Source organism: Squalius cephalus (assembly GCF_949319135.1).
Source record: "Squalius cephalus genome assembly, chromosome: 15".
In the NCBI taxonomy this organism is placed as follows: domain Eukaryota; kingdom Metazoa; phylum Chordata; class Actinopteri; order Cypriniformes; family Leuciscidae; genus Squalius; species Squalius cephalus.
Genome location: NC_137136.1, coordinates 31,641,005 through 31,653,342, shown reverse-complemented (window position 1 = coordinate 31,653,342; position 12,338 = coordinate 31,641,005). Strand labels below are relative to the sequence as shown.

The 12,338-nt window shown below is 37.9% G+C and overlaps 1 protein-coding gene across 2 annotated transcripts; it reads left to right on the top strand.

The window, feature by feature from the left end:
- The first annotated feature begins 1,710 nt into the window (after positions 1 to 1,710).
- Positions 1,711 to 11,940, top strand: echdc1 (enoyl CoA hydratase domain containing 1). Of its 2 annotated transcripts, none has more exons than XM_079894217.1 (5): positions 1,711 to 2,593; positions 3,938 to 4,080; positions 6,578 to 6,630; positions 9,360 to 9,440; positions 10,621 to 11,940. In XM_079894217.1, exons 1-5 carry the CDS (start codon positions 2,368 to 2,370, stop codon positions 11,018 to 11,020), a joined length of 903 nt encoding a protein of 300 aa, XP_079750343.1. In that variant the 5' UTR covers positions 1,711 to 2,367; the 3' UTR covers positions 11,021 to 11,940. The 2 variants fall into 2 exon arrangements, with proteins under 2 accessions (XP_079750343.1, XP_079750344.1); XM_079894218.1 differs by having other exon boundaries at positions 6,578 to 6,593; positions 9,356 to 9,440; positions 10,621 to 11,936.
- The last annotated feature ends 398 nt before the right edge of the window (positions 11,941 to 12,338 follow it).

The following is a 12,338-nucleotide window of genomic DNA, read 5'->3' as shown; positions in this document are numbered from 1 at the left end:
AATGAGGATTAAACCTGTTTTACTACTTAATCTTTTCCCACAACCATAAGGACCAAATAAGCCCCTAAAAATGTTACTTTGAATACAATGTCTTAAGTACAGTTCATTTTACACATTGAATTTGCATTCCTCACATCCCTGGATCCAAACATCTATTCTAGTCAACTATGAGTGTAGACATTTAGTCTCCAACCTTGCTCTTTTGAGTCGCTTACAGAATTAAGTCAGGAAAAAATGTTTTTGCAGCTGCAGTATCCTGTCAGAAAACCTTAGCCAACATGCCAGGACAAAGATCGCCGTCCCCCGGCGCAAATCAACTCATCCTTGTCCACATTTATTCCACTTCACTCAAACATCTTTCCCAACAGGAAGCCAGGAGCCCCACATAGGCATCTCAGACTGGAAGATGAAGCATCTGTCAACCTCTCACTTCTGAAATCTGATGACTCTTGACTGTCATCCAAGGCTCCATATGTTTGTACTCCAAGAGTAGCCTACTACACTCTTAGAAAAAAAGGTTCAGTGGGGTTATAGAATTTTAAATAGTCTACTTTAATGTTTATCGGGTCATTTCAGTTTATTTCTAGAGATCAAGTTTGTTTAGGAGCTGTTTAATACAGAAATTCCCATGACGAGAACCCCTAAATGGTTATATGAAGCACCATATAGCCTAGAAATAGAACCTGATTAGACATTATTTTAATAGTGAATAATTGTGGTTGTACATACCTGGCCAGGCTGCATGGTTTCATGTTAGAGAAGTTCCTCAAAAAAATCAATCAATAAATAAATGACATTCTACTGCTTAGTGTAGGCTAACTTGTGCAAAAAATATGCAAGGATAAAACGAAGTGATAAATAATGCAGTAGTCTACCTATCTCTGTTGCTATGCTTTCCTCCTCAGAGCGTCTGTTTGGCGCCAGATAAAAATACGCGCGCAGACTCCTGTCTGTCCCGCTGTGACGGTAACATAAACCCCTAAAGACCTATAAATATTAACTAATAAATAAAAACTGCATCGCAGTCTTTTAGCCTACTTAATAACCGGTACTGTCAACCAGGCTGTAGAATTGCACAGAAAGAGATAATCGTTATAATACATTAATGATAAACATGCCTATTACAGTTTTCCGATGAAATTTTATTTTTTTTAAGTGATGTTGTGAGCGTTAGAAACTGCTATAAAAAGTCAGAAAAGGTTAATGTTGTCTCCACGTGCTATTGCATATGGTGGTGTTGTAATGTTGTAGATTGTATTTACGAGTTGAAAGCACATGAACGCCACGTGACATTATTGTAAATACGAGTGGGAAGCTCGGGATTTTCTGCCCCGATCTTTACAAATTGGGGGCGTGCCACTTAGAAACATGGCGGAATACCAGTAGCCTACTTACAAATATTGATATTGCAGTGATATTGTCAGGCTTTTCTTTTTACAGCGAAGTTTATTGACTGCACAAAATATAGATGCTATGTTACAATAAAGTTACAGTGGCTTCAAAAATTAATTATGCAAAACACACCTGATGCATTCCTTGTTCTTCATTTTCTAGTAGGCTAGTAGTTTAAGAACCTTGCTGTACTTTTGTGTAATTAATTAAGAGAAAGTACACCGCCATAAGTGACTTGAACGCACCTGTCGTCGTAAACACTAGGCCTGCTATTTCCCACCTCGTAAGTCCACCTGGGAAGTTCGTATTTACGAGGTGGGAAGTAGTGTTTACGAAGGCAGGTGCGTTCAAGTCACTTTCGTCGGAGTAAGATGATTTCATTTTTTGGGTGAACTATCTCTTTAAAGACCTAGCATTGACCAGCATAGCCTATAAACATTCACCGCGCTATCTAAATAGTCAGGTCTGATTAAAGTGAGTGAGGCGATTTCTTTTGGGAGGCTGGAGGGTGGAAAGGCTGATCCTGACATTTAATTTACACCAGACACCAGCAGGGTTGATGTTCAGTTCATGAATTCTACCTTTTTTATGCAGCGCTGCAGTGTGTGTATTGGGGAACAGCTCCCCCCTCTGGACAATTGCAGCATCGTATAAAGTGAATTTAGTTAAATCTCCAGACAGTATCTCTGGAAGGTATTTTTTACAGTCTATGGTATTTAGTCTGCTTTTATTTCTTTATGATTTTTTCTCAACACTTTGAGTGTATATATAGCAGCTTTATTCAGATTTTAATTGTAAAAGGCGGTGTATATCAAAGCGGAAAGTTTACATTAATTATTTGTTTCTTTCAGGACTGTTTTTAAAGTTACTCCTACGGCTCGAAACCGCTCGAAACAGGTCAAGTACTTTTAAAACACTGGAAAAAGTCATGCATTAAAAATTGAACAATATAATAGACGCGACGACATAATCATAATGAGTGTGTGCGGCGCTGCTCGGTGCCGGTGGATCCTGACCCGCGGTGCTGTGAGTCTCAGGGTCCTTCAGCAGAACCGAGCCGTCTGCACGACTGGAGCTCCTGAGAGTATCAGGGAGAAGCTGCAGGCTTTCCCGGGAGGATCCATCGATCTCCAGAAGCGACAGGAGTCCGGCATCGCGGTGCTCACTGTCAATAATCCAGCGCGCATGAACGCCTTCTCAGGTACTCGTGTTTACCCCACACATTTATGGGCAATTTATTTATTTAGTTTGAGGACAGTTTATGGTGGAAATGTAACTTTTGGAATAAAATAGCAGAACCCGTTGACTTGCTAAGGATTTTCATACATATAATATGTCAAATATTAGGCTATTTATCATAGCATTGGTTGTACTTATTTCAATAAAAAAAAATACATATCAGTTTTTACATTGTACTAATATTTAATAAACACCTGCATGTGTAATTACACTGTTGACCCTTCCCTTAACCCAACCATTAAACCTACCCATACCACCAGACCAAACCTGTTCATGACCTTGACCGTTTCCCACCTCAATCGCAGCACAAGTGATTTGCAATACATCAACACAAGTACATTGCACATAAAATTGTATATGCACGTTAATAGTAAAGACACCTTATATAAAGTGTGATGATAGCATTTTATACAAATAGTATTTTGTTTAGCATAATTTGACAAAATTAGTGTTTGATTGGAGATGATGCACAATAAAAATACTTTGTCCTTATATTATATTTACCTTGATTTTCTTCACGTCACATTCCACATGCTTTATCTCAAACTTACACAGTTTCCTTGCTAAACATGAAAAAAAAAAAAAAAAAAAAAAATTTAACAGAATAGATTTGAAATGTGCTAAATTTGGTTTATGTCTAATTCTTGTTGTGAAATTGTGAGATGATAATACTTGTTTTCTGAAATTACATATTTTAAGAATGATTGGCTGGTTCTGAGACAAAAGTTAAAGTCTGCCTGAAAGAGAAGTTATGATAGTCTTTTCTTCCCTATTGTGAAACACTCTTGAAGAAATTTTTAACAAATTAAATCAAATACAGTTTTAGTTAGTTAGTTTTGTAAGAAAAAATAGATTGATTTTGTCCGTGGCGAATTGATTGGATGTTTGTGGTTTGCTATTGGTGGATCTCATGTGAGTGACAGGTTGCCCCGCCCTCATCATCAGAGAAGAGAAGAGATGTCGCTGCAAGAGGGAGGGGAAGTTATTTTGATTTAAAGATTATGAAGCATATGATTTAAAAAATGATGTGCACGGATAAATCATTTAGAATAAATACTGCAATATTCCATAAAAAAATAGTATTTGTCAACTCCATTTTTGATTTCATTGTGACTTGACAGTCTGGGACAAGAGTTAAACAATAAAATCTTTACATACAGTAAATACATCTGAAATGTAGCCCAAATAAATGTTAGCATGTTAAAAAAGCAGGTTTAATGTGACCTTCGATGTGACCTTCGTATAACAAAAAACACATTCAAATGAGTTAGCTTGAAGGATTTCATTACGTGCTGTTTTCCCGCAGGCTGCATGATGCTTGAGCTGGAGCAGCGAGTGCATGAGCTGGAGAGCTGGACAGAAGGGAAAGCTGTCATTGTGAAGGGAGCTGCTGGAAACTTCTGCTCCGGATCCGATCTCAACGCAGTCCGAGCGATAGCAAACCCACAGGTGAGAAGAGTTTAGCAGCTAAAGATCGTACTGTCATTATACACTGCCTGGCCAAAAACAAAGTCACTATTTGGATTTAAAAAGGCATATACTGAAGAGTCTATGAATGGATCATTATTGCAGTGATTATTATGTTTCTAGCATGTTATATGTTTGGCAACAGTTCTTCTAACCCTAACTGATGGAGTGTGTAGATTTATATTTCTTAAACCACCATGTAGGAAGACACATAGCCATATTCCAGGATGACAATGTCAAGATTCATCAGGCTCAGATTGTGAAAGAATGGTTGTGAGGAGCATGAAGAATCATTTTCACACATGAATTGGCACCTCTGAGTCCAGACCTTACATTCACTGAAAGTCTTTGGGATGTGCTGGAGGAGACTTTACAGAGTGATGGACTCTTGCATTGCCAATACAAGATCTTGACCAAACATTGCCAATACAAGATCTTGACCAAACATTGATGCACCTCTCCATGGGAAAAACATCACAACATTTATCACCAATGCTCCCTTTCTTAATGATCCCTACCAACCATTCTTTCACAATTTGAGCCTGATGAATCTTGACTCTGTCATCCTGGAATATGGCCATGATGTGATTCCTACATAGTGGTTTAAAGGGATAGTTCACCCAAAAATGAAAATTAGCCCATGATTTACTCACCCTCAAGCCATCCTAGGTGTATATGACTTTCTTCTTTCAGACGAATACAATCGGAGTTATATTAAAAAATGTCCTGGCTCTTCCAAGCTTTATAATGGCAGTGAATGGCTGTTTCTGTTTTGAAGTCCATAAAAGCGCATCTATCCATCATAAAAGTGCATCTATCCATCATAAAGTGCATCTATCCATCATAAAAGTGCATCTATCCATCATAAAAGTGCATCTATCCATCATAAAAGTGCATCTATCCATCATAAAAGTGCATCTATCCATCATAAAGTGCATCTATCCATCATAAAAGTGCATCTATCCATCATAAAGTGCATCTATCCATCATAAAAGTGCATCTATCCATCATAAAGTGCATCTATCCATCATAAAAGTGCATCTATCCATCATAAAAGTGCATCTATCCATCATAAAGTGCATCTATCCATCATAAAAGTGCATCTATCCATCATAAAGTGCATCTAGCCATCATAAAGTGCATCTATCCATCATTAAAGTGCATCTAGCCATCATAAAGTGCATCTATCCATCATAAAAGTGCATCTATCCATCATAAAGTGCATCTATCCATCATTAAAGTGCATCTAGCCATCATAAAGTGCATCTAGCCATCACAAAAGTGCATCTATCCATCATAAAAGTGCATCTATCCATCATAAAAGTGCATCTATCCATTATAAAAGTGCATCTAGCCATCATAAAGTGCATCTATCCATCATAAAAGTGCATCTATCCATCATAAAGTGCATCTATCCATCATTAAAGTGCATCTAGCCATCATAAAGTGCATCTATCCATCACAAAAGTGCATCTATCCATCATAAAAATGCATCTATCCATCATAAAAGTGCATCTATCCATTATAAAAGTGCATCTGTCCATCATAAAAGTGCATCTATCCATCATAAAGTGCATCTATCATCATAAAAGTGCATCTATCCATCATAAAAGTGCATCTATCCATCATAAAGTGCATCTATCGATCATTAAAGTGCATCTAGCCATCATAAAGTGCATCTATCCATCACAAAAGTGCATCTATCCATCATAAAAGTGCATCTATCCATCATTAAAGTGCATCTATCCATCATTAAAGTGCATCTATCCATCATTAAAGTGCATCTATCCATCATAAAAGTGCATCTAGCCATCATAAAGTGCATCTATCCATCATAAAAGTGCTCCACACTGCTCTGGGGGGTTAATAAAGGCCTTCTGAAGTGAAGCGATGCGTTTGTGTAAGAAAAATATTCATATTTAAAACTTTACAAACTGTATTCTCTAACTTCCGCTAACTGTTGTACGCGTGCTGACGAGAGACTGGCGTTCCAGCGTATGACATAGGACGCTCCGGTGAGAATATGCTAGTTCTTGCGAGAACCAAGTTCGTTTTAGACTTCTAATTCGTGACCGGGGTTTTGTTTTGCTCTATCCTCTGCTCTTCCGCGTTCGTCACCGGACTTACACTACGCCTGCATCCTACGTCATACGCTGGGACGCCAGTCTCTCGTGAACACGCGTACGACAGTTAGCGGATATAAAAATATATCATGCTAGAAACATAATAATCACTGCAAGAATGATCCAATCATTGACTCTTAAGCATTTGCCTATTTAAATCCAAACAGCGACTCTGGGAAGATATTGTATCGTTCAGAACTAAAAACGTCCCATTGAAAAAAAACATTGTCTGTCTTTGCTAATATTATAAGTGGACCTCAGGGAAACTTACAAGAGCTTCTGTAGCCTACTGAAACATATGAAAAACAAAACACCCAGTGTTTTCCAGTCGATGTAATGTTTGCTGTGTTTTTCAGGATGGCATGAGGATGTGTGAGTTCATGCAGAACACTCTAACACGACTCCTCAGGTTAGTGGGTCACGACTGGAAATATAGTTTTTGAACAGAATTTGCAGAAAGTAGAGGATCTTTGGCACACCGGGAAAAGGGTCTCCTGTCCTTCTTATTGACATGCGTGTTTATGCAAGGGTGGTTTTCTATGTTGTTATAACATTACCGTGTTATCATCATGAAAATAAATAAAGATGTCATACCTTTTTGCAGTTTGATCAAAAGATGGCATGTTAAAAACTGTGGCTGTAATTACTCCCAATACTACGGTGGCTGAGAGAGCTCAACTGAAGAAAACACATGCAAATAGAAAAAACACCCGCAAATTAAGAAAACATCTTCATCAGTTTCACAACACATGTGTGCTCCAAATGCTCACAACACAACCAAATACAGAAACACACTGCAAAAGTTCACAACACAACCAAACACAGAAACACACTGCAAAAGTTCACTACACAACCAAATACAGAAAAATTATATATATATTAGGGCTGTCAAACGATTAATCGCGATTAATCGCATCCAAAATAAAAGTTTGTTTTTACATAATATATGTGTGTACAGTGTATAATTATTTTCTATATATAAATACACACACATGCATGTACACTCACCTAAAGGATTATTAGGAACACCATACTAATACTGTGTTTGACCCCCTTTCGCCTTCAGAACTGCCTTAATTCTACGTGGCATTGATTCAACAAGGTGCTGAAAGCATTCTTTAGAAATGTTGGCCCATATTGATAGGATTGCATCTTGCAGTTGATGGAGATTTGTGGGATGCGCATCCAGGGCACGAAGCTCCCGTTCCACCACATCCCAAAGATGCTCTATTGGGTTGAGATCTGGTGACTGTGGGGGCCATATTAGTACAGTGAACTCATTGTCATGTTCAAGAAACCAATTTGAAATGATTCGAGCTTTGTGACATGGTGCATTATCCTGCTGGAAGTAGCCATCAGAGGATGGGTACATGGTGGTCATAAAGGGATGGACATGGTCAGAAACAATGCTCAGGTAGGCCGTGGCATTTAAACGATGCCCAATTGGCACTAAGGGGCCTAAAGTGTGCCAAGAAAACATCCCCCACACAATTACAGCACCACCAACAGCCTGCACAGTGGTAACAAGGCATGATGGATCCATGTTCTCATTCTGTTTACGCCAAATTCTGACTCTACCATCTGAATGTCTCAACAGAAATCGAGACTCATCAGACCAGGCAACATTTTTCCAGTCTTCAACTGTCCAATTTTGGTGAGCTCGTGCAAATTGTAGCCTCTTTTTCCTATTTGTAGTGGAGATGAGTGGTACCCGGTGGGGTCTTCTGCTGTTGTAGCCCATCCGCCTCAAGGTTGTGCGTGTTGTGGCTTCACAAATGCTTTGCTGCATACCTCGGTTGTAACGAGTGGTTATTTCAGTCAAAGTTGCTCTTCTATCAGCTTGAATCAGTCGGCCCATTCTCCTCTGACCTCTAGCATCAACAAGGCATTTTCGCCCACAGGACTGCCGCATACTGGATGTTTTTCCCTTTTCACACCATTCTTTGTAAACCCTAGAAATGGTTGTGCGTGAAAATCCCAGTAACTGAGCAGATTGTGAAATACTCAGACCGGCTCGTCTGGCACCAACAACCATGCCACGCTCAAAATTGCTTAAATCACCTTTCTTTCCCATTCTGACATTCAGTTTGGAGTTCAGGAGATTGTCTTGACCAGGACCACACCCCTAAATGCATTGAAGCAACTGCCATGTGATTGGTTGATTAGATAATTGCATTAATGAGAAATTGAACAGGTGTTCCTAATAATCCTTTAGGTGAGTGTATATATTTAAGAAATATTTGCATGTATATACTGTGTATATATATTTATATTATATATAATTTATATTATATATAAATATTTTATATATAAATAACACATTTTTCTTAAATATATATGCATGTGTGTGTATTTATATATAGAAAATAATTATACTCCATACACACACATATATTATGTAAACACAAACTTTTATTTTGGATGCGATTAATCGTTTGACAGCCCTAAAAAAAAAAAAAAAAAAAAAAAAAAAAAAAAAAAAATATATATATATATATATATATATATATATATATATATATATATATAAATTATATAAATTATAAATACATTATTTTCAGTCACATGATCCTTCAGAAATCATTCTAATATGCTGATTTGCTGCAAGTGACAGTAAAACATTTATAATGTGATAAAAAAACTTCTATTTTAAATAAAAGCTGTTCTTTTGAACTTTCTATTCATCAAAGAATCCTGAAAAAAGTATCACAGTTTCCACAAAAATGTTAAGCAGCAAGAACAAAGTTTACAAACATTGATAATATTCAGAGGCATTAATAATTATTGAGGACCAAATCAGTATATTGGAATATAAATGCAGCTTGCCTGCATCAGCGTTTACCACCAAAGTTTTGGCACAATCCCAGCAGTGCATAATGGGTTTTCAAATTGGTTTTGCAGTGCATTAGTGGATTGAAAAAGTGCATTCAATAATTTCTATATGGTTTTGGTACTTCGCTTCAAATGGCTGTTCCCTCAAATAGTGCACTAGATAAGGGCATAGTGGGCATTTTTGGACACAGTCTGTTATGAGTAGGATATGACCTTTTAATTTGAAAACTGTGCAGATCCATGTCTTTTATCCAGCATTATTCCGCAGTGTGGTGTGTCCGAGCTAAACTCTGTTGTTTCAGGCAGGCTGCCGCTCATCTCCGTGGCTCTGGTGGAGGGAAGAGCGCTGGGCGGGGGGGCAGAACTCACCACTGCATGTGACTTCAGGTACACACAGTTTTTGACGTATTTAATTGTTTACATGGGTCATATTATTTTATTTATTTACTCATTTATTCAAAGTGACTCAAAGTGTATTCAAAGAAAAAAAGATGAGAGTAAAAAACTTGGAATAACTAATTGCATAAATGTACACCCCCCTGAATTAATCACTCGCGTAATGTTCTAAATTACTGTTTTTTATTTCACTGAAATGAATGCAAATACTATATTTTAGTTTGATTTTATTATTTTGTGTTTTTAGGGGATTTTATGGGACTAAATTATATTTATGCAATAGTTATAATCAATGTATTCACTTTTTGAGCACAGACCTGAAAATGAGTCATAAATCTTGAATGCTTTGGAGCACAGATTCAAGTTTGGTCTCTTTTTTAAAGACAACGCTTGGCAGATTATTTCTGAAATGAAAAAAGTTTCAAAAAGTGAATTTTAAATGAGTTATACAATTTTATGTTCATTGTTATGAATCTCAAAAATGCTCTTTTCAATGTATATATAAAATATATTTTCCAAAACATGTTTTACTCTAAATCATGTTTTCAGCTTTAAATCGGTATGAAAATAAAAGCCATAAATCTAAATAAGTTGTGTTCCAAATTTAAGGTTGATGTTCAGTGAGATTTTGTTTGGGCGCAGTACCAAAAGTTTCCACTTGGTGAAATTCGATTCCCATTCATTTCCAATGTGCTCATTTTTGACCGCAAACAATACAAGTGTGACTATTTTTTCAGGACCATTTAACTTTTTCGAATCATGTCCATGATTTGTGTGTGTGTGTGTTCAAACAGAAAGTGCTAAAACCATTACCAAGTTTCGTACCATTCAGATGAAGTAAAAAATTCTTGCAATAATGTTCCAGATCTGTTAAATAGCAAGGCCATCTCCTGTGCTCTGCCCTCTTCAGGACGCCCCACAGGCTTTCTACAGGATTCAGCTCTGGGCCGATCCAAAACATTCATTTCTTTACTAAAGCCGTTCTTTTGTGTTTTAGATCAGTGTCATGCTGAAAGGTGAAAAGTATCTTCTTAGTTTGTTTGGTTTTTTAGCTTTCTAGCTTGATCTTTTTGCACCGTAGTGAGAGATTAGTATTCTGAAAGTTACAGTATGTTTTTATCAAGCAATATCTTGTCGGAATAGAACGTCACCATTTTATTTCCATTTCCAGGTTGATGACGTCCGATGGTGTAATCCAGTTTGTCCATAAGCATATGGGTTTAGTCCCTGGATGGGGAGGACTAGTGGGTATTGTCGGCAGCCAGAACGCCCTGAAACTGCTGAGCGGGGCTGTAAAGGTGGATCCAGACTGTGGAAGACAGATGGGACTGGTGGATGAGGTGCTCCTCTGCTCTTCTGGAGAGGGAGAAACACTAACACACACTGAGCAGTGGCTGAGGCCGTTCATCAAGGCTCCGGCTCCAGTGATCCAGGCGCTCAAGAAGGTGGTCGTCTCAGGAAGAGAGCTTCCCCTGGAACAAGCCCTTAAGACTGAGAGGAACGTGTTTGGGACAGTATGGGGCGGTCCCGCCAATCTCAAGGCTCTGGCTTTAAAACCCAAACATAAGTGATTGTAATCGTAACATTGAAACTGTTGCACAATTGCTTGAAGCACTTTTCAGATCACATCATAAAAGAGAACCGAAAAGTTTCTGGATTGTTTTGCAGAGTTCGTCAACTTGCACATGCACACATTAGTAAATAAATATCATCTTCCATCATCTTGTTTTGAAGTTTAAGGTTTTGTGATTTTTGGGAAGTATTGGAAGTGTTTATACACATTAAAAAACTGTAAGAATCTGGGAGTTTTGTTCGACTCGTTATGTTTTCACTCTCACATTGGTCAGATTGTTAAATCACGCTTCTTCCACTTGTGGAATATTGTTCGTATACGCCCCTCTCTTAACTTTGGAGATGCTGAAACTGTTATCCATGTGTTTATAACCTCCAGACTGGACTACTGTAACTCCTTATATAGCGGCATACCTACCAAATACATCGCCTTCAAATGGTGCAAAACTCTGCTGCCCGAGCCCTTAGATATAATAAAAAATCTGCACATCACTCCCATCCTTTACCAACTTCAACTGGTTTCCTGTGGTCAATCACATCCAGTTTAAACTTTTAGTCTTAGTTTATAAAGCCTGTCCCCGCACCCCAATACCTTGCTGAGTTAGTGCAACCATATGTTCCTGCCCGGACCCTTAGATATAGCAATGACAGTTTGCTTGCCGTACCCAAGTATAAACTCTCTACTGTGGGTGGTAGGGTTTTAGTGGTATCGAAATTGATGTTTTCTCTGATTCTATAACTTATCATGTTAATTATTTGTGGTTATTTGTTGTCTCCATCTGCTTTTCTGCTTGATTGATTGTTATAATAAGCAGATTGCTTGTCTCTTTGTCTGTCAACTGTTTGTATTATTTTGGGAAGCGACCGTGGGTTCTTGAAAGGCGCTCTAAGAAAATAAACTCCATCTATCCATCTATCTATCCATCTATCCATCTATCCATCTATCTATCCATCGGATCTATCTATCTATCTATCTATATGGTGGCCTAGTCATGTCTGAGTACACGAAAATGAACAGATGCATAAAGCATATTGCACTACTGATAAATTACTCGGACACCTAATTTACTGATATTATACCTACACCTATGCTTGAATAACATTATTTAGTTAACTTAAACTTACCTCAGAGTTCACAAACCTGCATGTCTCTTTAATTTAACCATTTGTCGTGTTAAGCCTCAGTCAGATCTGGACACTGTACAGTCCTTCAGTGTGTGTGTGAGATGATCACCATAAGATACTGACCGCTATCGTTCTTTATGGCAGCGCTTTTGGCGCAATGAGTCGCTGTTTTACACGGGTTAATCATTGATC

Coding starts and splice junctions, on each gene's coding strand:
- echdc1 (XM_079894217.1), top strand. CDS start 2,368: ATGAGTGTGTGCGGCGCTGCTCGGTGCCGGTGGATCCTGACCCGCGGT. Junction 2,594..3,937: donor GCGCATGAACGCCTTCTCAG/GTACTCGTGTTT, acceptor GTTTTCCCGCAG/GCTGCATGATGCTTGAGCTG. Junction 4,081..6,577: donor GAGCGATAGCAAACCCACAG/GTGAGAAGAGTT, acceptor TGTGTTTTTCAG/GATGGCATGAGGATGTGTGA.